Source organism: Acipenser ruthenus, chromosome 2 (assembly GCF_902713425.1).
Source record: "Acipenser ruthenus chromosome 2, fAciRut3.2 maternal haplotype, whole genome shotgun sequence".
In the NCBI taxonomy this organism is placed as follows: Eukaryota; Metazoa; Chordata; class Actinopteri; order Acipenseriformes; family Acipenseridae; genus Acipenser; species Acipenser ruthenus.
The window spans coordinates 97,259,698-97,287,404 of NC_081190.1; the positions used below are offsets into that span (position 1 = coordinate 97,259,698).

At 38.0% G+C, this 27,707-nt stretch overlaps 1 protein-coding gene across 2 annotated transcripts in view; it reads left to right on the plus strand.

Moving 5' to 3' along the window:
* The window catches only part of LOC117408496 (E3 ubiquitin-protein transferase MAEA-like), a 36,517-nt gene that overhangs the window by 2,271 nt on the left and 6,539 nt on the right, over window positions 1-27,707 (plus strand). The window contains exons 2-5 of one of the 2 annotated variants that reach the window (XM_034013509.3): window positions 3,342-3,524; window positions 9,984-10,187; window positions 21,072-21,194; window positions 22,447-22,535. In XM_034013509.3, coding sequence (XP_033869400.1) covers window positions 3,342-3,524; window positions 9,984-10,187; window positions 21,072-21,194; window positions 22,447-22,535 — 599 coding nt within the window. The remainder of the gene's footprint in view (window positions 1-3,341; window positions 3,525-9,983; window positions 10,188-21,071; window positions 21,195-22,446; window positions 22,536-27,707) is intronic. The other variant, XM_034013510.3, reaches the window with a different exon arrangement.

Below are 27,707 nucleotides of genomic sequence, written 5' to 3' on the forward strand. Positions count from 1 at the left end.
AAAATAATTAAAATTAATAAAACATCATTCATACAATTAATAAAATAACAGAAAAATACTTACTGTTAAAAGGCTAAAGTCAATTGGTTAAACTGTCCTGTTAGCATTAAGCTTGTTTTGCAGCAGTGTATCAGTGTTTGCCTTCTGATTGTTTGTATAAAGTAATTTAAGGGTCTTGTATTCAATAAACCTTATTGACAAACCAGGAAGTGAGTTGAGTTGTACAATGTGCACAGCGTGTGAGCTGCAGTAATAAAATGAAGGCCAGTTTCAGACGGATGCTCCAGAGGCATGCCGAACTTCATTAAATTCGATGAACCAATTGGTTTCATACTGGTGAACCGAAAGCGTATCAGACTTATTCCAAAGAAATCTACCACAGTGCATCGTAAAATCGCATCGCAGACAAGTGATGACATAAGTTTATAAAGAAAAACTCTGTTATTTGAGAACAGTAAGCCTACACAGCACAGTTCACTCATGTCAAACAAATACAGCTAAATAAGTTTTAATCACATTTAACCACCATTTCTGTCTCCTTTTTATTGTAAAAAAATAATTAAATTAATTAAATTAAATTAATTAATATCTCTCAGTATTGGATAAATGAATGATTTGATTCCGTATAGACGGATGACTGCATAAAAACACATTAAGCACCCAAACTCTGAAAACGGTAAATCACAACAAAAGGCTCACAGAACCCCATTTTTACATTCATTTAAATTAGGAACATGAAATTTAAAACAACAGTTTTAAAATGTATTTTCATACGTACCCAGTTTCCAATGAGCTGTCTTCTATTGGAGATCTGGACCGCTGCTCCTCCGTGACCTCTGCCATGATTGGTCCTGGCGGGTGGTTAGCGTAGTATTGTGAGATACACAGTACTCTTTAGCATGTCATTTGTGTACCTTAGCATTAAGTGCAGCTTAGTTCAGTGCACCGCTGGAGCTCTTAATGAAACTACAGTGCACCAGAGGAAGGCGTGCTAGCGTCAAAAGAGCATCGAGGTGAACTTAATTGTTTCAGGCGGCGCTCTACTCATGTACTTAATTGTGACTTTGTCAAAATGTTGTGCTTGAATTGAGTTTGGCACGCCCTTAGAGCATCCGTCTGAAACGGGCCTAAGATTGTAATCTGTCTGCATCCGTCTGAATTATTGATATAAGAGCTATTTCTTCACCACGTCTGAACCCCAACATTACATTAGTTAGAGTAATTATTTTTTTAAAAAACTGAACGAAAACCACTTGTAAGTGTCATAAACATATCTAAACTACTGACCTGAAAAAATGATCAAGTTTTGCACATTAGCAGATTATGAAGGTTTTCTACTCCCTCCCCCCTCCCCTAGATTCTTTTCTGAGATGGCATTAATACCCATGTTAGAAAGCCATGTGCTTGAAAGGGTAGTGTTCATTGTTTGTGTTTTTTTTTTTTTTCCCCTGCTGATATGACTCGGGCAAGTAATCATGTTATTGTTGCTGTAGCTGAAAGGGCACTGCGGCAGTTTCCTCACGGCTGACATTAATTTCAAGCCCTGTGTATGTATCCTGTCTATCCATCCTCAGTTCAGCCACTAACTTGCAGACTGAGTCGTGTGTGTGTCTATCTATCTATCTATCTATCTATCTATCTATCTATCTATCTATCTATCTATCTATCAACAGATATTTTTTGACATGTATTCGGATACAAAAATCAGATGTTCGTATTCGCAAAAAATGACAAAAATACCTTGCAGTTATTTACCGTCTTCCCAGAATTTGCGTGACAGTTTCAAAAAATGGCAAATGAAAAAGAGCTCTGTGTGATAGGTGAGATTATATATATATATATATATATATATATATATAACAGAATCAACACAGCAGCTCTTGAGCCTCTATTTAGATCGATTATGCCTGCACACACATACTTATTATAGATTATGCCTCCACACACACAGTGATCTCTATGGAAGCCATTCTGGGACACAAATGCATTGTGCTGCTTTAGAGCCAGTCACTTAGTGTATGTATGTGTGTGTGAGAACCAAACAGGTGATTTTTTTTCCCCCTTCACTTTACAATGCCATTTCCACGTTTGTTTTATTTGAAGTGTTTAAAGTTAAATTTCAGTTTGCTTGTTCAGCTGCAAAAAGGCACAAGTAAACCTCATGTTATTACTTTTTGGAAATGTGTCTATGGCCGCTGTTTACTGTGAAGAAACGGCAATGGCAAGGAATAAAGAAAACGAAAAATAAATAAAATGTGGTGTCAATATTATGTACTATTTATTTCTGGAATAAACAAATTAAAACAAAAATGTAAATTGAACTGCATCCTTTGTAGTTAATTCACTGGGGTAAAGTAAATCCTACACAACTTAATCTTTACTTAATCTGGGATATTTTTCTATTTTGATGTGTCTTGCTGTAAAATAAAGGCACACCCACAGGGGCCATGGCCACGCCCCCTGCCCCTGCTGCTATGCTGTCTCTGCCTGCGTTCAGAGCAATATAATGGCTTTTATTATTTTTTTAGAACTAGAACGAATATCCAAATGAATATTTAAATTGAGCGAATACCCCAACATGAAAATCCTGTTTTCGTCCCAGCACTTGTGTATAAATTATTTCTCTATGCAAATGTTCCTTTGCACTTGCTTCACAGTAGCACCCAAAGTATATATCGGTGTGCATAACACACATATATACATTTGTGTGGTAAGAGAAGAGCCTGTCAGTTGTTCCTTGTACTCTGATGGTGTCCAGTGTGCAAAGTTAAAACAATCCAGCTTGCACAAGTTCACTCCTAATATTGTAACCAAACACCTTGTCTACTGTGCAGATCCAGTCAAAAACATGTCCAAATTGCATTTAACAACCTAATTATCCTTTTTTTCCCATTTTCTTCCTTGTTCCATTCCTAAATTGCGGAGCAGAGCTATGTTTTGTAAAGTTCTTTAGGCTGGCTCAAGTGGTTAAAAAAATATATACTCGCCTTTGATTTCCAGTGCAGCTGTTGCTGGATCCAAATTAATACATAAGACAAAATAAAGAAACACAAAAATACTGAAAGTGCTGAAAGATCGCTCTTAAATAGTGTTGGTTTATAAGCTCATGACATTGGAAGCGAGCCATTTAAAATATATTAAATTAATATTTAAAATAACCATGAAAAGATTATACAAGTGATTGCATAATAAGTGTTACATTGTGCTACATGGATTTACCCTTTGGTATGCTGTCATTCTACTCTACTGTAAAGATTTGTTAATGTTACCAGAAGAGTTCCACAGATGCTACAAACTATCTAAATAAATGTTTTCTTTTTCCCTACTTTCCTTTTTCACAGGTACCATATGAGACCTTGAACAAGCGCTTCAGGGCTGCTCAGAAGAATATAGACCGGGAGACGAGTCACGTGACCATGGTTGTGGCAGAGCTGGAGAAGACTCTGAGCAGCTGCCCAGCTGTGGAGTCCGTTGTTTCTTTACTAGACGGGGTTGTGGAGAAACTCAGTGCTCTGAAAAGAAAGGTGAGACTTGAGATCAGTGAACCTGTTATCTCAAACTCAAGAGGGAGGTGTTAGGTTTTTATTTTGGAAATACAGCTTAAGAAATGTTAGCAACAAGTTTGGAAACAGGGTTTCTGAATATATTTGTACAGCTTTTATTGGCTCTTTGTTGTTCATTTATTTATTTAATTAATTACTTCTACATTTATTTTTAAACAACATCACTTCTAATCTAAGTCAATATGTATAATTGACCCTGTATTTTGTGGTATAAGAGAGCAAATGAGAAACGACACCACTACATTCCAGTTGCTATGGGGGGTGGTAAAAGATCAGGCGCATACCTGTTTTGCTCCCCACAAATATATTTTTTTCTTGGGATAACTGATAACAGTATGAAATGTGCATGTCATGTATTCTATGTAACATTTTTTATTAATATTTTTCTGGAGAATAACATTTGGGAGGCTGACCTTCTGTAGTAGTTACCCAGCACAGTGGGAAGATGTTGCTTATAAAGAGAATACCGGCTGGTACACCTTTCTAAAGGTAACATTAGGTTGTCCAAGATTTTAAAGCTGATCAGGGTCTGTGAAATCAGCTATGACAAGTTTGCTCAAACTCTAGGCTTTAAAACCTGCCGTAACTATCCAGTCGTCCTCGAGAGCCATTCATCGCAGTCCTGGTTAGTGCCCGCACAGTACAGATGTTGGGCCCGGCTTGTGAGAACAGCACTGAAATGATCTCTCACTTGCACTGGAATGCATTTTAGGCAATGTATATTTAGTTAAGTCCACAAGTGCATTTGCCATTCCCAGAACTTTAATGTACTACTGTACAAGTAATTCATGTAAGTAATGTTTTGTGTAGTGATGTCTCTTATTGTAATCTGGACATCACTACACAAAACATATGAATTACTTGTACAGTAGTACATTAAACTGCAAAGCAAGATGAACTGAATTTTTTTTACAGATTTGTAAATGATTGATTTCTTATACATGATTCACAATTAAATTAATATTTGGTGCTACCCATGCTGCCTTTCAAGATTTATGTACTTATTTTTTAGGATAATTCTTGCAAATGATATCAGCAAACCACCTTTACTGGTCCTCTAGATAGGTGTCTGTATTTCCGTGTGTGTTAGACATTCATTTTCTCTTGCAGTAAGATGTGTGTGGGGTTTCTTTTTTTTTTTTTTACTTTATCAGCTTCCTAAAAGTTAACTTGTGCAATTTGGTCTACCCTGACAGCTCAGTGAGCAACTCTTGGTGACTAACGAGGCTTCCTGGAACCACTTACGGATAAGCAATCTGTCTGTTTCCCATGCTGCTGGATAGCTGCTGTTGTTCTTATTACAACTGAAATATGTGTCGGAAAGCAAGAATGTTTTGCAGGCAATGATGACTAACTTGGATGATCTATATTTTTAGTCTGTGCATGGAAACGTTATGAGAGTTGTCAGTAGTGTATAAATAATCTCCTTTCAGTAAATATATAATCTTTCAAACTGTACCCCATGCCTTGCATGAAACTAGCCAGACAGGAAACATAAAACAAGAACATTCTGTGTGTGTGTGTGGTTTTATTTATTTTTAGTTAAAGTATTGAGAATGTTTATTGGAATTGGCTTGCTGGGTGTAATTTTAAAATTCTGCTTCGCTGTGCATGGCATAAAGAACATGCATATTTAACAATTTGGTTCTGCTTGGCTGGTTTTTACTTTGTTGAAATGAACACAGAACCATGAGAGTCTGAACTCATTATTTAAATCAGAGCTTCCTTTTGTACTGTTGGAATGACTGTTTTAAGGGTGATGTGTTTCTAAAGCAGTAGGTGGTGAGATGGAAATTGCACTACTTTGAATTTCAGCAGAGGAATATTCTATTTGTGCAGTATAAAAGTCCTTTGTGAGTGAAGATCTTTTGGTCAGGTGGAAATGATTAAAGAAATGCATGCATTAGGGAAATGTTAACTTTTTTTTTTTTTTTTGACAAAATGCACAATACCAGAGACTTTAAATAGTCTAAATAAATTGTGAAATCAGTAACGCTACATAAATATTTCAAATGAATACAAAAATATTTAAACTGTTATTGTGTCCATGCTTGTTTTAGTGGGTAGCCTTTGTGTGAAGCCCATGGACTGGAGTTGGGTTTGTTTTTCATAAGCCTGCTGTCACGGGACCCAAGTCTTAAGCTGTGGCTCCACTTGCTTGTTTGCATGCAATGCACCCTTACAGTTTGCACCTGCCTGTTTCGTGCCACGCAGTAAGTTCAAATGAAATCACTTGAACAAGCAGTACTGCTACTAGAGAGGTACCGAATTATCATGCAAGATAGTGTTGATTGTTAATGTTAGCAGTTGTGTATACTGGAAAACAGTACTGAATGCTCATTTAATTTACATTAAGCAATGTCAGAAGCATCAGAAAAATGTAAACAGTTGTGTGCTGAAACAAAAGAACACGTTGGTGTTAGTATTGATGCTAGAGTTGATCAGGTTGACGTCCTGGGTTAGGTGTTAGAAAATAATGTGCTTTTTTAACATCTACCATTAAAACAAGCACACTTAAAAGGAAGGGTGTTGCCTTGTAAAAAATAACGCACAGACCTTTTGGGCCACTTTGAAGTTGGTAGTGCACAGTAACCTCTGGAGAGATCATTGTATTCGTGAATACAGCTTCTCTCTTTATCTTACAAAATATTAGCATTTTGCACTTTGGAAAATTGAAATTGAAATCTAATGGCTTTACATACATTTTACAGTTTATTTATGGTCCTGTTTTACCTTTTGACAGGAGCCCAATTTACCTGGCAGCTGCTTGTAGGGATTGATCTGATGTGGTATTAATGCTGATGTGCTGCTGCTGTTCTTATCTACAAACAAAACCTGACTAGGTAGCGCCCAGCAGCAGATTGGATTTAATTAATTCCTGGTTTAGCCACCTTAGTCTGCAGGGGGAGAATGCCTGTGCCAGCACTGTACAGCTGCAGCACAATAAGAGTGCCAAAATGCCAGGCACCACTCTCCTAATGTTATTTGCAATGTAATCTACCTAAATACATTCACTAATACAACAAGCCCTTGGGATGTATTTCTCCTTTATTCATGAACTTGGAACATGTCAGGTGGTTGAGCATTAGTATGTTTTTAGCAGTATGCAAATCCACAGTTAAATACAGTAGGTTTTCTAGAACCTCTTACAATTTAAAAGAACGAAAACAAGAATATGGAATTCATCACATTTATGAACTGTTCCAGAATTGAGGGGTCATCCAAGGTTGGAATTATGTTCATTCTTGATTTTTAAATGCCTGCTACAGTACAAGTCCCCATTGACTGTCTCTTCCACCGTCCTAAGGCAAATGTGGTGTGTTGTACTCTTCACCCCTTTATTCACAGTTGCATGTTTCTTTTGGATATTTTTTCAAATCCCTACCCCTAAAGGAATAAACAGGCTTTCTACTTCCAAGCTAGTGTTAACCTGAATAACAAAATCCTGTGTCCTGCATACACTCCCTCATTTAAGTGTAGTCTGGTTCATGACCTCCAGATATCTCGATTGATTGCTGAAATCCTTGAAATTGGAGGAAAGACTATATATTTTGTTCCAGGAGGTTTTGAAAGTTTGTAATTTGCAGAAATGTCTTTGCTAGCAAATCTCAAGTCCTGATGTTCTGTTATTGTGTTGGTAGCAATTTAAACCAGATGCCTTTGCGTTTACCGATTTTGTAAAATTGATGATGTGGGAGGAAAAGTGTAATCCTTTGTTGATTTAATGCACTGGCTGTTAAAGCAGTCAGCATTGATTGGCTGTTACTGTAATACATTGAGTTTTCATCGTTCCAATGAATTACACGGAGACTACTGTACATGCTTAACCCTTTTGTGTCAGTGATTTTACAAAGCTGCTGCTGCCACATTGCCAAAGCCATGCGTCTCGGACACAGTTTGAGGTACTGACTTCATATTTACAGGCTTATACATTATAAACACAGTATACTAAATGTGTTGTGCTAGTGCTTTTATAAAAATAAATAATTAGGTCTGTTAATCGCAGTTAACTTCTGCGATTTAATGTGTTAATATTTTGGGAGATTTTTTTATTTAACACATGTTAATTGCACCCCTGTCTTGTCCCTCTTAGCACACCGTAGTTAATTTTCTGCGGCACCATTTTTAGTGCATGCCAAGATTGAATGAGTGTAGTCATCATTTGAATATGAAATTAGTCACGGAACCGCATTATGTAGCAAAGCACTCAAACTGAAGAACTTGTGAATGGGAAGTTTATTCAGGATCGCTGCAAACCCATGAATGAAGCTCAGTACGATACTATAACCAGTGCTGTTGGATAGCTACCGACTGCAGACCCGTTAACATTGTAGCTTTGTTTTATTTCAATAACCACATTTATTTTAAATGATGTTATTTACAGTTATGGAGGATATAACCGTTACTCTGACTTTTGATTTATTTAGGCAATTTCAAGTTATTAATAAAAGAGAATTTAAAATTACTATTATTATTTAGTGCTGGGACGAACACAGGATTTTCATGTTCGGATATTTGCTCGGAATTTTAAATATTCGTTCAGATATTCGTTCATTTTCAAAAAGTAATAAAATCCATTATATTGCTCAGTTAAACACTATACTATATTATACACTGCACAAATAAAACAAACATGGAAATGGCGTTGTAAAAGGAAGAGGAAAAACTCACTGTTTTGGTTCCCGTTTATTACATTCCACATAACAGAAAGTTTCAACAAAAAATATATAATATATAAAAATCACTACACATTTCCAGCAAGTTGGGCACTGTTTAAGCGAGGCATTTCAGAATGACGTGCGTGCCTTTTTTTCTGTCCCATGAGATTATGACTCGCTCTAAAGCAGCACAACGCCACTGTTGTGCAACTTCTGGTGGGGCAGTAAATAAGCACAAGGTTTTTCCATCATTTCTAGCGAATACGAACATCTGATTTTTGTATCCGAATACATGTCATATATTTGTTTGGATATTTGTCCCATTATTATTATTATTATTATTATTATTATTATTTGTTTATTTAGCAGACGCCTTTATCCAAGGCGACTTACAGAGACTAGGGTGTGTGAACTATGCATCAGCTGCAGAGTCACTTACAATTACGTCTCACCCGAAAGACGGAGCACAAGGAGGTTAAGTGACTTGCTCAGGGTCACACAATGAGTCAGTGGCTGAGGTGGGATTTGAACCGGAGACCTCCTGGTTACAAGCCCTTCTTTAACCACTGGACCACACAGCCTCCTTATTATTATTATTATTATTATTATTATTATTATTTAAACAGCAGTAAAAAAAAAAACAGTTTGAGTAAAAGAAACTGTAAAATAAACTGAATTGTTAATGCAGTAAGGTGAGTATTAAACTGACTCCATTCTGATTTAGCTGTTGGTTTAAACAATTTAACAGCAAATGCTGGATTATATAAATATAGAACTATGAAGAGAATCCAGAAATAGGAAAACAGGGATTTTATGCTGGGTTGTTTTTTGGATGATGATATTAATAATCAGTATCATCAGTACAAAAACAAACTTACATGAGATGGATGCAGTAAATGTATCAATTAAGTATGCGATTAAAACAAAGATTAACTGAGATTAATTTTTGTAATCTCAAGATTAATTGCTTGACAGCCCCAATTTAAAGATTATGTAGTACTGAATTTGACACACACACACACACACATATATAGATATATGCTTTTGTGGATGAGGACATATTTACAATAAGTAGATGTTTACAATTATTTATTTCAGCAATTTTTTTTTTTTTTTGCAAAACTCAAAATGCTAATGCAAAAGTATTCATAACCTGACAAGGAAAATGAAATTAATAGCTATTTGAGGCACCTTTATCAATAATAGGATATTTGTCAATGAGCTTTTTGGCATGATTCTTTAGTGATTTTTTTTTTTAAACCATTCAACGCAGAATTGTTCCAATTCATTCAAATTCCGAGGACTTCTCTTGTGCACAGCCTTCTTCAACTCATACCAAAGATTTTCAATTGGATTTAGATTGGGACTTTGATTAGGCAATTCTAGAACCTTGATTTTATTCTTCTTGAATCATTCTGAAGTAGATTTTGATGTGTGCTTTGGATCGTTATGTTGGAATGTCCAGTTGCGCTTTAACCCTTTGCTGCCTAAGCAGAATGACCGTATATGATAATCAAAGGGTATGAATACTTTTGAATGAGCATTTTTGGTGTTTTGCAAAAAAAATTGATGAAATAAATTACTACTTTAAAAACGTTTTTCTTCATCCACAAAAGCAAAACATTTGCTACAAAAGAGTTTTCCTAAAATACTTACAAGAGAATACAAGAATATAGCCTCCAGTAAATTCCTTGCTCATTTGGCATGTATTGTACCATATTGCACCGTATTTCTTGTATCTTCACATTTGTTTTTGTGCCAGGCTGCCGAGTCTATCCAGGCTGAAGACGAGAGTGCGAAGTTGTGCAAGCGGAGGATTGAGCACCTGAAGGAGCACAGCAGCGACCAGCCGGCTGCAGTGAACGTGTGGAAGAAGCAGCGCATGGACCGCATGATGGTGGAGCACCTGCTGCGCTGCGGCTACTACAGCACAGCTGTGAAACTCGCCAGGCAGAGCGGCATAGAGGTGGGCATTGTTACAGTACATGGTGTGACATCTGTTTAGCTTTTTAAACGTTACGGCTTTAGGAAAATAATGTTTAAACGTTAACACATTTGTAGCCAATCCGAAAACTCCTCATAAGAAGCCCTACTTTTTTTTTTTTATATGAAAAGTTGTGAGTTTTTTCTAAAGTGTATTATACTGCTAGGCCAATTTTCAAATTTTGCTCCGCTCCATTTTCTATACAGCTATGGCCAAAAGTTTTGCATCACCCTATAGAATTAACAAGTGCTGCTTCATACAGTCAAATGAAAAAAAGTGCCTCCTAGCATTTTTAGGAGGCACTTTGTTACACAGAATTGTGAAGGTCTGGAACCAACTCCCCAGTAATGTTGTTGAAGCTGACACCCTGGGATCCTTCAAGAAGCTGCTTGATGAGATTCTGGGATCAATAAGCTACTAACAACCAAACAAGCAAGATGGGCTGAATGGCCTCCTCGTTTGTAAACTTTTTTTTAAACAGCGAATTGCAGCGTGTTACTTGATTTAGTCACCAGGTGTGTTTTACGTCACACGCTGCAACTCGACGCACATTTAGCCACATTTTTATACAATGAGTGCGATGTGTAATACAGCAGCAGGCGCTACGTTCTGAAATTGGGGACTTGTCGGTGCGAGGAGGCTATTTTTATTTTGTCTTCCCGCGGACCCCCTAAGATGCACCCCGGCTTGGGAACCGCTGCTCAAGCGGTAATGTATTTTACAATAAAGATGAAAGAAAACAAAACATTTACTGGATCTAGGTACTGGCATAAATGTATTGGTCAATATCAGATTGTGGAAGATCAAGCTTTTTGTGTCACCCCTGTGTTTTGTGCATTAGCGTGAAGCAGTCCAAAATTAGAACATATCTGTACAAAAAGCTATCAGTTATCAAAATGAATTAAAAAAAAAAAAAAAAAATGTATTTAGTTGCCACTATTTTTATCCAAGGTCAGAACGTAATTTAAATAAGATCATTTCCATATTCTAATAAGCTACAAATGATGAGATTTATTTGGAGGTTATTATATCAAAATCCTTCTGTCTTTTTTTTCATTAGGATCCTGAACATGATTAACAAATTATCTAAACAAACAAAAGTATTAACTCCCAGCATTTTGCTCACTGATATTTGGTCACACATTAATTTAATTAAGTTCTCTGAGCTAAGGTTATTTCCATGGTCATATCTTGAATATTCAAAGGAATTTTTTTGTGATATTGTGCATTACCATGAAGTTTTATATGCGATTTTGTTAAATATTCATGCATGCACACATACAGTCAACCTCGGTTAACTCGACACATTCACTTAATTCAACACATTCTTGGTCCCCAATTTTCCTAATATAAAATATATGTATCCTGCCTCTTTTTAATTAATTTGACACCACACTTTACTCGTAACTCGACACCTTAATACTGGTACCGAAATGATAAGCTATTAAAAAGACTAGTGGGTAACTCGACACTGCAGTTTCACGTGACTGACCTGGAAACAGATCATTCATTCATTCATTCATTCATTCACCAAGTGCAGCTCGTTAGTGTCCGTTCATAATGAGAAGCGAAAAATTAGTTCTTGTTCAATTGGCTTTAAAGCTCAGGTTATTCGGGATAACAAGCTTGTCAGCAGAACTTTCAAAGCGCGTGTTTTTGCACGCGAAACAAACAATGTTTGTTTTGATTTGTATGTGAAACTGTAAGTTGTTTATTATTGTTTTTGTTCACCAAGTTAATTCTGTATAATGTACATTTGAACTTTTGCTATTTAAACTGTCAAATTAGACAGTATAAGCCAATACCTAAAAGTATAGTCAACTGTGATTGGCATGTTTTCATAAAAAAATAACTGTGCAGTTATTTTATTTCAATTGAACTATGAGTAGTACTTAGTTTGTACAGTACTGTATACTGTAATTGATTCATTCACTGAAGTTCTTTCAACTGTTTTCATAAGGACATTGAACTAAAAATAAACTTATAAATACAGTAATACTGTAAACATGTGAGTTCTGTTACTTAAATGCATGTTAATGTCATGGCTCATGTGCATAATATATATTAGACACACACACACACACACACACAGTTAACCACGGGTGCACATGAGTATGTATGTGTATATACTCGTGTGTGTGTGTGTGTGGGCTAGGTTTCAGGAAACCCACTTTTGATCTTGGTTCTCTAACACGGTTCTTCTAAAATGGACAGGACCTTTTACTAGATGTGCAGTAGGCATTTTTAATGTGATCATGTTCCAAACTTTTACTGTGCAATGATGTTTCCACATCCGGGTCGACCCGGGTCTCAGGATGTGGGTCAACACGCTTTGACCCGGGTCGAGCGAGACAAAATGCATGATGTGCATTCGTAAGCGGACGAAGCGGCCTGCATGTGGGTTTCACTACCGCGACGAACATTTCTGTTCAGCCATATTTCTGTTGATTGGGACAGACTATGAGCCAGATTGCAGTAGGGATGAAAAACTATTTGCTCTAATCAACATTTGGGCTGACGATTCAATCCAGAGCTGAACAGATGAAAGGGTGTTCATGTGAACGCTGCTGCTTCCGGGGCGTTGCGTACGAGCATTGTGTACTTGCCTCTGTCACCCAGGTTGACCCTGCTTCAAAAAGCAGTGTGAAATCGCATAGCTGACCTGCATGACCCGAGTAGAGCATGCCAGTGTGAAAGGGGCTTCAGTAATTATACAGTACTGTGTCCGTAGGTCATTTATTGGACTTTGCCCCATACCTTTTTTTATACACCCATTGTAGATATGATCAACATGCAGAATAGTTTGATGTTGCCCTTTTTTTGTTTTTTTTGTTTCTGCTAATACTGTATGCTCACAGCAAGAGGTGTGTGGCATGTCACACATATGTAATTAACCATAAATAATGAGGAGGGATTGGCTTGTGCTAATTGGCAAGAGGAAGGTCCAAAGGGGCAGATTAGCCACAATTGAATATAGTTAGAGGGAATCTTAAGATGCTTTTCATTCTCATACCCCCAGTTTGGAATACTGTCTGTAATGATGACCGATGATACAAAGTACTAGAGGACACAGTCTGGCCCAATTAATTGTAATTTTTATGCTTTCAGGTGGCTTCCATGGTAGATTTATTTTTTTAAAACCTTATCGGTTACAGTTGTTAGTGACTGCAGCATAGGCAAAACAGCCTTCATGGTGTCTAAATCGTTCAGAGCGTTCTCTGAAATGACTGCAGATAACCTTCAAGCAAGAACTGCTCTTTAAAACTCTAGAGTTGCCAGTCCTTTTCACGTCTGCTTAACTTCTTTACAAATTACAAAGAGGCGGTTTACAGTACATTTTATGTGGTCTCTACATACACCCAAGACGGGTTCACAGTAGTACCATTTTAGATCATTTAAAATATGATGAACGTTTTGTAAAATGTAATACACCCTGTGGTACTGGGTTAGGTTTTTGAACAGCTACAGTACAAGCCCATTCTCGATCGTTTCAACGAAATGTAATTGCATACATTTTTATTGTTGTCCTTGCCGTTTCAAATCGTAACATTAAAAACAAACTTTCAAAGGACTTAATGATGATGCCAACTGCAGCTTATGTGTTCTAGCTAGTATAGATTTTAAAGGAAATGTATGTGGTGTACAGTATACATAGACATTTGTAGCATGGTATTTCTACTTTTGACTGTCACCATGAGGTATGTGAATGAACAGTTAAGCATTTAAAATCAACTCCTTTTAACATGCGTACTTGGATTGAAATACTTCACCGCCTATATATGACAGTTTTCATTACAGAACTGTATCTGTCAAAGGGAGTTAATGTAGTGTTGGATATAAGATATGAGTTTGTACTGAGGAGCCTCCTTAGTATAACAATGGGTTTATTTGAATACTAATGCAATCAGACTTCTGCCTGTATCATTGTTGGATCCGTTGAAGTAAATTGTATAATCTTTCCATCTCTGCGTTACACAGTTGGGAAGATTTTTGAGGGATGTCAACATAAATTCAATAGTGTGGAAACAGAACTTCTGTCTCAACACAAATTGTTGCTGCCAAGTCAAAAGGAGAATCCCTCATATTGCTTTAAAACATTGTGAAAGTTGAGTATTTGCCTGTCGTTCAATTAGATACACAAACCTCCTTGTGTTTTAAAAAGCTGGAGCTCAGCTGTGTAACTCCTGCCATACTACCAAGCATGCTAGTCAGAAACAATCCTTGTGATTTTGAATGTGAATTTTAATCTAGTAGAATATCATCGCTTTGCAAAATCTAAGTGCATTTCAAGTATTTATTTTTTTATTTGGTGCAAACTTGCTCTATTGTCTTTTTAATTCGTTAGTGATATTGATTCACAGGTTAAACTGAAATCACTGTAGTCACTTTCCTATACTTATAATGTTAATTCTCTCCCCCCAGAAAGTTCTTGTCACATTTATTTATTTCACTGTTTTATGGTTTAAGTGGTTATGAATATTTGTGAAATATTAAAAATGAAATAAAAACACCTTTTAAAAAATACCACATTATGCATTGTATATTCATTTTTATTTCCTTACTGAAACCCTGGTTAAATATTTAACACTAAAGGGTTCTCCCCATAATCCCTACTGGAATGAATTACATTAATGCAATCAAGGGTATTTCCATACTGCGATGCAATGCTTTCAAAGGTATTCTGTAGGTTGTCGGATTTCACAATGTAATCTGTGGTACCTCCAAGCAAGCTGGCTTTTAGCATAACTGGTGTCTGCTTCATTTTGGGACCATTTTGAAAGAGATTTATGATTATTTTCACTTTTTTAAAATGGTTCTTTTTGCATGGTATCCTTAAACATGCAGTTTTTCAAAATAATTAGGAATATGCTGTCTCTGCTTGGCTCCAAATTATGGTAACATTTCAAATAAAATGTTGCCATGTCTGTTTACCATGTTGTTCTTTAGTGTCTTTTGTTGACTTGTAAGTGTTGTAGCAAGTAGGGCTGAAAAACAACATGTACTGGATCAAAGTAGTGATATAGTAGTGGCATCTATATCACCTACATTAAAGATTAGGATTGTCACGATACCAGAATTTTGAACTTAGATACGATACCAGTTCAGTTTCACGATACTCGATACCTCTTCAATACCACGGCAAAAAAAAAAGAGAACATTGCTTTAATAAAGGTAAACAATCTTGACTCTAGGTCAAACAGTGCAGGTGCAGTAAACTAATTTGCATATTATCACTTAAGAAAATGTTTTGTGTAGGACTATGATTGACTGGCCCTTTAATAGTTCTGCTTGTTTTTGGTAGTGAAATAAAGAGGATGAAGTAAAACTACAAAGTGGATGAATTTGAGATTTTTATTAAGTGATTCAGGTCAGTGCTCTGTACATTACTGATGGAGAAAAGTTCTCAAAGTTTTTACTGTTATTATATTTGTGCTTATAACTGTGACTACAGGGGTTTCAGGTGAGTACCATATGTGGAATAAATCAGCACAAACTGGGGGTTCAGAAAATAAAAAATCCATTGTTTGATTTGATACCCACTAAATTTCGTACAGAAATGTAGGGCAGCGGTGTGGAGTAGTGGTTAGGGCTCTGGACTCCTGACCGGAAGGTTGTAGGTTCAGTCCCAGGTGGGGGACATTACTGCTGTACCCTTGAGCAAGGTACTTTACCTAGATTGCTCCAGTAAAACCCAACTGTATAAACGGGTAATTGTATGTAAAAAATAATGATAACTTGGAACAATTGTAAGTCGCTCTGGATAAGGGCGTCTGCTAAGAAATAAATAATAATAAACAAAAAACTAACGAATGGCAGGATGAAAGTAAAATACGCTTTTTTGAAAAAAAAGAACATTTGTTGTCAATAAATATTTCAGTGCTCTGAGTAGAAAAAAATGTATTTTACAAGGTCTTGGGAACATGTCTAAAATGAAAGAATTAAAATTGGAACACCAGAACAAAAGTTACAGCCATTTATAACAAAACTATAGAAAACGCAAGAAATGCAAAATATATAAAAGAAGAAAATGATCAAAAACAAGGGAAATGCAATCTTTTTTTATTTTGTTTGGCAATGTTTTCTTTGCTGTCCTGCGTGTCTGCTCTATCCAGTGCTCTCTCACACAGCGTGAAGCAGTAGGTCAGATTCTCACCGATGTAGATGCCTATATTGGGTATAATTAGGAAGCCACAGTCCACCCCTTTCCAAGAGTGACAGCCATATGCACCTATGATATACCGCTCTCGTGTACTACGTCTTAGAAGGCCGAGCCCGGGGGTGACCGCAATAAAGCTAGACTAACCTCAGAGAGAAATCTGTGAAGTGTGTTTGATACATTGACAGATAACTAGAGTCGTTATTTGTAACATTACTGTGAAGGCAGACAAATACTATGGAGGCAAATAGGAGGCTGTGTGGTCCAGTGGTTAAAGAAATGGGCTTGTAACCAAGAGGTCCCCTGTTCAAATCCCACCTCAGCCACTGACTCATTGTGTGACCCTGAGCAAGTCACTTAACCTCCTTGTGCTCAGTCTTTCGGGTGAGACGTAATCATAAGTGACTCTGCAGCTGATGCATAGCTCACACACCTCAGTCTCTGTAAGTCGCCTTGGATAAAGGCGTCTGCTAAATAAACAAATAATAACTATCTATCACTCCAATGTAGAGCACAACACGGTACACATTAGCGCTAAGCTAGCTAGCTTGCTTTCTTAATTTCACATTTCCCCATCGTTTTCTTTTGAGGATATATATTTTTAACTTATATATGTGATGCATTCATTCAATAATCTACGCTGTCGCTAACCTGTCTGAATTATTTGAAGAGGTCAGGGTTCCTGTCCGCCAAATGCTTCGCTAAATTTGAGGTGTTGCCTCTTTTTGTTGTACCGTCTTAAAGCACCGTTTGCATGTGGGCTTGGATGGATCTTTTGCTTTGCCCTGCTCATTCGCTTCATAAACGAAATACTTCATCACTCCTGCTGTTCTCTTTTTCTAAGAGCGCGGGGCGCTGAGCTTGTGTGCCTCCCATGTTAACCTTTTACTCCTGAATCCTGGCTGTCTGGTTGTCATTGTTTCCACCTGGAGTGTATGGTGTCCCTGCGCGGATATAAAGGGAAGCTTTTTTTTTTTTTTTAGTACGACTCCGTCTTTTACACGAAGGATGCAAACACGCAATTTTCATTATGCAAGTACAAAGTCCTCCGATACTTCCTGTTTTTCGGTATTACCGAATTCATAATTAATGAAGCTCAGAACCGTTTTTGAACTTGGGTATCGCGGTAGTATCAAAGTATCTGTATTTTTGACAACCCTAGTGGCATCTTGTAAATGTAATCAATGTGCATATTTTCATGTGGTGGTATCTGCTGTTGATTAATTTATTTACTTATTTTTTGAGGGCCTTCATTTTTCTAATTTGAGGATTTATTATTTTTTATTTTTTTGCTGAATATGCCATTAGCACCACCACTCTGCCGATAATTGCCCTGTTAGGTGAGGTGAGTGTATGTTAACTGACAATAAACAATTGCAGCACAGTAGTTGGAGCAAGGTTATGCAAAATGTAATTCTTTTTTAATTAGCTGACTTGATTGAAATGCCTGATATGTGTCCTATAACCGGGTCTGAGCATTACTGCAATTCTTGCAGTGGAGACGCTGTTTCTGATTTTATTTTTGATCACTAATGGTGTTATTTTGATCTTGTGGTCTACTTCATCTCCTGCAGGTTTAAAAAAAAAAAATTCCCCCATATTGGTCTGTTGTATTTTGGTCATTTCAAGGCTCTCGCGCTTAACCTTTACAAAAAGGAAGAGCCACTGGTTTCCAAATCAATTCAAAGCAAGTCTAACAGCATTGTAGACTAAAGTAGGGTAAAATGTTACTGCAGGGGACCAAGAGTTAAAAACATGACAAGTGCTAAACCTGTACTGACGTGCCTGTAGGATGAAGCAAATAATAAAAATGTTACAATATAGCTTTTTTTGTTTTTTTGTTTTTTTTGGAGGGAGGGGGTGACTAAAGCATAGCTGCCAACTTCAAGACTAGTGCTGGGGGCAGGGGAACACTTCTCAACTTCTTTCCTTCTACTGAGCTTTTAGCTGTCAGTTTTTTCCCTTCAAACCTTAATAAATTAATTGCTGTCGTTGTTCACTGCACGCTGTGATAAAAATCGGGGGTGGACGATGCACCCAGGAAAATAGCCCATAGAGAAAAGTCTTCACGGTCTTCCTCATACTCCTTGAGCTCTGCCTCTCCTTCCCCTCCCCCACAGAAGAGGGGGGGGGGGGGGAACGGAACGGGGGGACTGAGTAGCTGGGAACCGTCCTTGCTGAATTGCTGCGGGAATGCTCTGCGCTGCCTGCCCCCTTGGGGCCCACCGGGTTGCGAGCAGATTGGTCACAGGAGGACATATTGTCCATCACCACCTCTGTTCACTAGATTTTCTATATGGGACCATCCGGCAACAGCTCCTGCTGTTTCCCGTACGATGAACGACCTATATAGGGCACATGATGCGGAAAAGCTGGGCCTGGCTCATTTTCCGCCAGTTGAGGCTTCCGTTGCTGCCTTGGTCCAGGTGCCTAATTTGGCCTTGCTATCCAAGGATGCTGTCTGCACTGACAAGCAGTGCCGGGTTTCTGCGGTGATCCTCAAGAGACCCTATTCAGCCGGGGTGTTTGCCACACGACTAGGGAACTATACCAGCATCCTGGTAGCCTACCAGACATCTGGGTGCTTATTACCGCTCAGAACGGCTATTCTCGTCAGTTCAAGCATGGTCCCCCTCCCTTTCGGTGCGTGACTACAACGTCAGTCACTGACCCACAGGACGCCGCTGTGGTGTCTCCGGAGGTAGCAGCAGTGCTGTAAAAACTGGCTATTCGTATAATAGACCCCCTAGAGTTGTACGGTTCTGCTGCAGGTACTTCAAAGGAGATTCAAAATGTTGACAATGCAATGGCTGCTTCAGTCAATCAGGCCAGGCGACTGGTTAACCACGGTGCACCTCAAAGATGCCTATTTCCACATCCCTATAAAACCAGCACACAGGAAGTGCCTGCGGTTCGCCTTTCAGGGAACAGTGTACAAGTTCTGTGACTTGCCATTTGGCCTGTCCCTAGCTCCACATGCCTCTCCAAGTGCATGGAAGCTATTTTGGTCCTATTGAGATTCAAAGGCATCAAAATACTTAATTATGTGGACAACTGGCTAATCTATGCTGAGTCTCCAGCACAGGCAGAGGCCCACACGGAACATGTCACCAGCCACCTCCATCGGTTGGGCCTTACGGTGAATTATGCGAAGAGTTACCTGACACCTTCCCAGACAGCCTCCTTTCTAGCAGTGTGCTTGGACTCTGAGTCCATGCTGGCCACTGTCGGACGGCAGAGTACAAAGAATAGCCGCCTGTTTGGAGCTCTTTCAGCTCAACAGAACACTAACGGTAGTGATGTACCAAAAACTTTTGGGCCAGATGGCATCACCTTCCTGGACAGGCCTGGTTTAACAGCAGGGTCTTCCAGCCTATGTTGAAATAGAAATGTAACCATTAACTTTCAAGGTCACTGTGGCCATGATTGCTGCAGGTTTGAAGGAAAAATGACGCTGAGATCTGTGAGCGCAATCCTTTTGTTCCCTCAGGGTAGGGGCCACGATTGTGTCACAGGCTCAAAGAGCAGCTTCGGTATACAATATTCAGGTTTCGGGTCTTTAGGAGGTAAATACCCATTCGGTAATGATTACATTTTTATTTCAGGGATCCAGGGTTATGATAATAACGTTTTTTGCGCTCTTGTTCCTGCTATAGAGCAGTGCCAGATGGTATACTGAATATTTGTTCCGGATATGCAATTCAATTTCAGTGTGGGGGTCACACCTAAACTCTGGCCATATTAGAGGTAGGCACATTTAGAAAATCTGGTACATACCTCTTCAGTATTGGGAACTAGTCTCTGTAAGCCACCTTTGATAAACAAGTAATAACTAATTTCCACCAGTGCTGCAGCAGAAAGTTAAAATTGAAGATGATTAATGGGTTATAAAATGAGATCCGGTAGGGTTTTGCTTAGTGCAGCATGCTTTTGTCATGCTGCTGCTTTTGTGACATGAACGGACAGAGCTGAGGACGATCTAAGCTGGATTTGAACACTGAGCTCCAGAGCCGAAAAGAATGACTTCAGAGGTTCCCATTGAGCTGTGTTCAAAAGAGCCTTTGGGTTTGAAGTCTTTTAGGTTGTCAGGAATTATTTAACTCCCAACGTGTTATCTTTTATGAAACCTTGTTGAGGAATTCAAGGGCATCAGTAATGGCAGGGGCTTAATGGTACAGTCCGACCAAGTATGGCAGTGTAAAACCTGCAAAGGAATTGTGGAACAGAAACAACTTAATGCGTGCAAGGTGGAATTGCTAAATGGCATGCTGGGATTGGATGCCAGAATTTAGGATAAATATGATATCGGTGTCTTGTATAAAAATGACTTGGGTACAGACCTTAACAGTAGCTCACTTAATTACAGTATATTGTCTCAGTTTTTTCTTTGGACTGAGGCTATTTTTTTATTATTTTTATTTTCTTTTTATTGCTCCCTAGCACCTTCCACATTTAACGATAAAAAGAAGAGTTAATACATGTGCATCCAGACTGTCGACCGTGAATCTCCACCCTGTAGCTGCTAATAAAACAGATTTCACCCCTGCCAAGGTGGATAGACAAAAGCTGTGTTGAATCATGCATCTGTTACAGAACAGTTGGCAGGTAGTTAAGAAAATAACCCATTAGGTGCACACGATGTCTCTCTCCTGTGTTCTGCTGACCTCTTGTGACCACACTGAGCTTGTATTCCTCTCTTGATTTCTCAGGACCTTGTAAATATCGAGATGTTTCTCACAGCTAAAGAGGTTGAAGAGTCCTTGGAGAGACAGGAAACCGCCACCTGCTTGGCGTGGTGCCACGACAACAAATCAAGACTGCGGAAGATGAAGGTGAATGTCTTTCTGCGAAAAAAAACCAAAACAAAACAACTAAATTCCAACAAGAAAAAAAGGAGTTGATTTATAATGTTGGCTCCTGTGTTTCCCGAACGAAAAAGTCTGTTCAGCTGATCTAAGAGGTGGTGGATCTAAATACAGCTATCACTGAAATCGTTAAAGGTGATTTTGAAGAAAGAAACTGCTTTGGTCCTAATTTTGTATTTCAGTGATGCCACTCTTTAGATTAATAGGAACCAATATTATTGCTTTAAAATAAGGCTGCTCATTTTGCCATACTTATTGGGCGCATTCTATCCCGTACTTATTTAAATGTTGCAGTTTTTCTTTATACATTATTTAGTACTGAGTCGCTACTTTTGTGCTTGTACTTTTGTCATTTTCTTTAAGCAAGCATCAAATAGCAAATACTTGTAACCCTTTAAGGTACAGGGGATGTGTGTGTCCCACAAATAAAAATGATGCTAATGTTCTTATTTTTGCAATGAGGTGCACGAAACAGGGTTTAAAATGTACTGACAGGTTGGATACGGTCATCCAAATTTCCTCTTTTCACTCAAATATATTTTAAGAAGAAACCATTTGAACAATGGTGCAATTCCTTGTGTTCATTAAGGGGTTAACCATAGTATGAGCATAATCAATATAGCAGATTTCTTTGGGGGGGTGGTGGGGGGACGTACGTAAAGCTTTAAAACTAGATCACCTGTTTACTTCACTCACGACTTGTAATGAAACTTATTGTAGTTTGAAAGAACTGCAAAACTGTTTCTTGAGATTACTTATTGTTGATGATTTTGGACAATTATGCGTTTCGCTATTATACCGTACACATTATGGATTTGAAATGTTATTTTTTTTTAAATAATATAATTGAGCCAAGATGCTTTTAATTTCATATGCCTTTGCCTCGCTAATCGGTGGGTCAAGTAAATAGATTCAGCTCTGCTTTATAAACTATTTCCCTGGTGTATGGTGCTTTTCCAGACATTGTAAGACATATTCCTGTAAATAAATAAATTTAAAAAAAAACTAAGTAGAGAAGGCCATTTGGCCAATGAGTGCTCGCCCAGTTCCTAGTAGCTGATCCCAATTGTGTGTTAACATTCTGATTGAATATCACCATAAAACAGAGCATCATTTATTTGAATCCACCCCTTAGTGGGAAGGAGGCTTGTAGCCCATAGAAACACAAGGTATTCTCTGCATGCACTTAATGTATGTATGTATTTGGTTGCATATGTAGTTTTCCTTCCAGAGCTGTCTGGAGTTCAGCCTTCGAATTCAAGAGTTCATTGAGCTTATCAGACAAAACAAAAGGATGGATGCAGTCAGGTATGTGACACGACTTCTTAATGAAACCAATTTGAACAGTAACACAATTTGATATAATTTTTTATTAAAACTAACATATTAGCAGTAATCTGCATTATATGCAGTGGATAGTTCATTAGAACATTAAACACAGACTTCATCAGTTTGTGCTTTTTGCATTTTAAGAGTACATAGTTAATACGCATTACATTTTACAATTTAATTTAGAGTTTTATAAGGGGTGTGCTGAAAATGCAGCTTTTAACTTTTTCAGGCACTTGTAGTAATCCGACAAAGACACACGGTGGGAGGGAGATACAAATGTGTTAAGATCAAAACATAAATAAACGTTAAAGCAAGCTTTGTATTAAGCCTTTACTGACAAGATATCAAGGTTTTACAGAAAACAATAACAGCGACAAGTACACTTCAACAATAGGAGCATGATGTAGACTGCCAAATTCAGACGCCGAGCAAAATAATCTGTTATACAATGACATTAGAAATGCGTGTACAAAAGGAGAAGCCATATTAATGGTGGATTTCAACTTCCCCCATATGAAATGGGAGAACCCGGTGGGGAGCACGACGGACGAAATTGAAATGGTGGAAATGACAAATGACTGCTTCCTAACACAATTTGTCAAGGCACCAACTAGAGGGGAGGCATGCTTTGATTTAGTCTTTTCAAAAAACGAAGACAGAATAACTAAAACAGAGGTCAGAGAGCCATTGGCAAACTCAGACCACAACATGGTCTCATTTGAAGTGATTTTCAAAACCCAAAAAGTAATGACTAAAGCTAAGGTTTACAATTTTAGAAAAGTAAACTATGAAGGTATGAAACAGAGACTAACAGAAGTAGATTGGAGTAAAATAGAGAAAACATCCACTGAAAAAGGATGGCTGTTTTTTTAAAAATGTAGTACTAGAGGCGCAAAACAATTGCATCCCAAAAGTAGACAAATCTAAATCTAAAACAAATAGATCAATTAAAAAAAATATTCAGCGAAAAAAGGCACTTTACAGAGCGTTTAAAAGGGACCAAAAACAAAGTACACAGAAAGAGTACTTGGAACTGCAAATGCAAGTCAAAGGAAGTGATAAAGGCCAAAAGAGAGATAGAAATCAATATTGCTAAGGGGGCTAAAACCAATTCCAAAATGTTTTTCCAATATTATAACAGCAAGAGAACATTCAAAGAGGAGGTTAAATGTCTAAGAGACACAAATGGCAATATCATAGACGAAGGAACAAAAATAGCAAATATATTAAATGATTACTTTTCACAGGTTTTTACAAAGGAGGACACGGAGAACATGCCCCACATGTCGACCTGTTCCTATCCAATTTTAAATAACTTTAGCATAACAGAGGCAGAAGTGTTAAAGGGACTAGGAGCTCTTAAAATAATCAAATCCCCTGGGCCAGATGAGATCCTCCCAATAGTACTCAAAGAAATTAAAGAAATTATTTACAAACCACTAACCAAGATCATGCAACAATCTCTTGACACAGGGGTTGTACCGACAGACTGGAAAATTGCAAACGTAATACCGATCCAAAAAAAGGGAGACAAAACCGAACCACGTAACTACAGACTAATAAGCCTTACTTCTATTATATGTAAACTTATGGAAACTGTAATAAGATCAAAAATGGAAAATTGCCTATATGGTAACAATATCCTGGGAGACAGTCAGCATGGTTTTAGGAAAGGGAGATCGTGTCTAACTAACCTGCTTAATTTTTTTGAGGATGCAACATCGACAATGGATGATTGCAAAGCATACAACATGGTTTATTTAGATTTCCAGAAAGCTTTTGACAAAGTTCCGCATAAAAGATTAATTCTCAAACTGAATGCAGTAGGGATTCAAGGAAATGCATGCACATGGATTAGGGAGTGGTTAACATGTAGAAAACAGAAAGTACCGATTAGAGGAGTAACCTCAAAATGGAGCGAGGTAACCAGTGGTGTACCACAGAGATCAGTATTAGGTCCTCTCCTATTCCTAATCTACATTAATGATTTAGATTCTGGTATAGTAAGCAAACATGTTAAATTTGCAGACGACACAAAAATAGCAGCAGTGGCAAACACTGTTGCAGCAGCAAAGGTCATTCAAAATGATCTAGACAGCATTCAGAACTGGGCAGACACATGGCAAATGACAGTTAATAGAGAAGTGTAAGGTACTGTATGCAGGCAACAAAAATGTGCATTATAAATTTCATATGGGAGATACTGAAATTGAAGAAGGAATCTATGAAAAAGACCTAGGAGTTTATGTTGACTCAGAAATGTCTTCATCTAGACAATGTGGGGAAGCTATAAAAAAGGCCACCAAGATGCTCGGATATATTGTGAGAAGTGTTGAATTTAAATCAAGGGAAGTAATGTTAAAACTTTACAATGCATTAGTAAGACCTCACCTAGAATATTGTGTTCAGTTCTGGTCACCTCGTTACAAAAAGGATATTGCTGCTCTAGAAAGAGTGCAAAGAGCAACCAGAATTATCCCGGGTTTAAAAGGAATGTTGTATGCAGACAGGCTAAAAGAATTGAATCTATTCTGTCTTGAACAAAGAAGACTACGCGGTGATCTGATTCAAGCATTCAAAATCCTAAAAGGTATTGACAATGTCGACCCAGGGGACTTTTTCGACCTAAAAAAAGAAACAAGGACCAGGGGTCACAAATGGAGATTAGATAAAGAGGCATTCCGAACAGAAAATAGGAGGCACTTTTTTACACAGAGAATTGTGAGGGTCTGGAACCAACTCCCCAGTAATGTTGAAGGGATCCTTCAAGAAGCTGCTTGATGAGATTCTGGGATCAATAAACTACTAACAACCAGACGAGCAAGATGGGCTAAATGGCCTCCTCTCGTTTGTAAACTTTCTTATGTTCTTAATAATAATAACTGTGGCGACTGTTCTTCTCAGGAACTAAATTGGAAGGAAAACAGTTAAACTGAACACGGTTATATGAGGAGGAGGTTAAATGTCAGCAAAACTTGCAAAGAAAATATACAAAATGAAATTTACTGGTTGCATAAGTATTCAGCCCCTTAAGTCAGTACTTGGTAGAAGCACCTTTTGTAGCAATTACTGCTGTGAGTCTTTTTGGATAGGTCTCTACTAGCTTTGCACAGTAGGATGGTGAATTTTTTGCCCCTTCTTCTCCTTCTTCTTCTTCTTCTCCTTCTCCTCCTTCTCCTTCTTCTTCTTCTTCTTCTTCTTCTTCTTCTTCTCCTCCTCATGTCCTTGTATCGGTCCCCAATCCCGGATGTCCTGTAGAGGAGTAATCGTATACAAAAAAAAAAATAGATATGCAGCCCAACTACATAAAAAATGCTTTTGGAAACACGCTTTTATTGCATGGAGGTTTTACTTAACATATTTACCAGTCTAGTTATGATGGAGCTGTATGGGGAACAGTGAAAATAAAATAAATAAATATATATATATCTCTTCTGCAATCAGAAAATCTGTGGTGAACCCTGACTGTGTTCCGAGTTCCTGGTAAGTGACGTGTTTGTGAACTTCGCAGAGTCTTCTGGGAATTGAATTGTAGTTCAGTGTGGTAATGTCGTAGCGCTGTTCCGGGCAGTCGCTGTAATGTCCCTCGCGGTGATGTCGCAGCGCTGTTCCGGGCAGTCGCTGTAATGTCCCTCGCGGTGATGTCGCAGCGCTGTTCCGGGCAGTCGCTGTAATGTCCCTCGCGGTGATGTCGCAGCGCTGTTCCGGGCAGTCGCTGTAATGTCCCTCGCGGTGATGTCGCAGCGCTGTTCTGGGCAGTCGCTGTAATGTTGGTGCGGCTTTGGACTGTGTAACCAGAATTTTATGTAACCAGAATTTTGCCATTACAAGCATTACATGATTAATCCGGGTCCTTACGTTTAATATGCCAGTCTCATCCACATGAACGCACAGGGTTTAACACTGATTCTAAACACTTGCCAAGCGTCAGCATTTAAAAAAAAAAAAAAAAAAAAAAAAAAAAAGATGTGTTGCTTCTACTAGTAGCTAATATGTCTTTTTCATGTATTTGAATATGTAATATGCTATTCGAATTGTTTTTTTTATTTTCGTGTATTCGACTACACCCGACCCATCCCTAATTTGAACCGTCATGGAGCAGGCATACTAGCAGCCAACATTACAAACCACCTATCCAGTCATTTTAGCAGCCAACATTACAAACCACCTATCCAGTCATTTTAAACGAGTAAGGAGGGTAGGAGCGGATATGAGTGGGGCAAGTCATAGTTTAAAGGTAGAGACAATCAAGATGGCTTCATGCCAGCGTATGCATCTCTCTAAGTTTTTAAATACAGGTCAAAACATAAATCTGTGTACTATAGAAAATAAAGTAGGTATTTGGGTAGGGAGGGAGTCCTAAAGAGGTATTTACAGTTATAGTATCCTGCCATCCCTACTACCCACCGAGTAATCACAGAGGTGTGTGCTACAGTAATCTACGTCTAGGGTTATTTAATGTCAGATCTTTGTCTAATAAGGCTCCGTTAATTAGTGATTTTATTCTGGATTGCAACATTGATACTCTCTCTTTTAACTGTAACTTGGCTTGGGTCTAATGACATTCCTTGACTGAGACTTCTCCACCTAACTATTCTTGCTACTGTCTTCCATAGTGAATATAGAATCAAACAGGGAATTGTTGAAGGTTATTCATCTTTTGAAGTTTTAGCCTTAATGTTAAATAGCCCATTGTCTGTTCATATTATAATTAATTAATTATTTATCGTCCGCCTAAGTCTAACCCATTATTTGTGCTGGAATTTGGTGATTTTGTTATCTATACAGTCAAGTACAATATGATTCTTTTATTGGACGATTTTAACCATGTTGACATTTGATTCTGATTCTAACTCTCCAGAATCTGAGAGTTTCTGAGGCTACTGGATTTCTTGGATTATATCTTGCATGTGAAAGGTCCTTCACATAATCGTGGCTATACTTTAGATCTGGTAACTTCTTGTGGTTTAGCTGTTAGAAATGTCATAATGATTGATCTCACTGTTTCTGATCATCTTGCCTTTGTTTGAGGTTAATCTGCCAGTATCTACAAAGACGATTAAAACTCGGCAATTAATTCAGCTGCTGTAAAGTTTTGTGATGTACTGAGCTCATTGCCATGCCCTGACTTCTTATCAGTAGATGAGT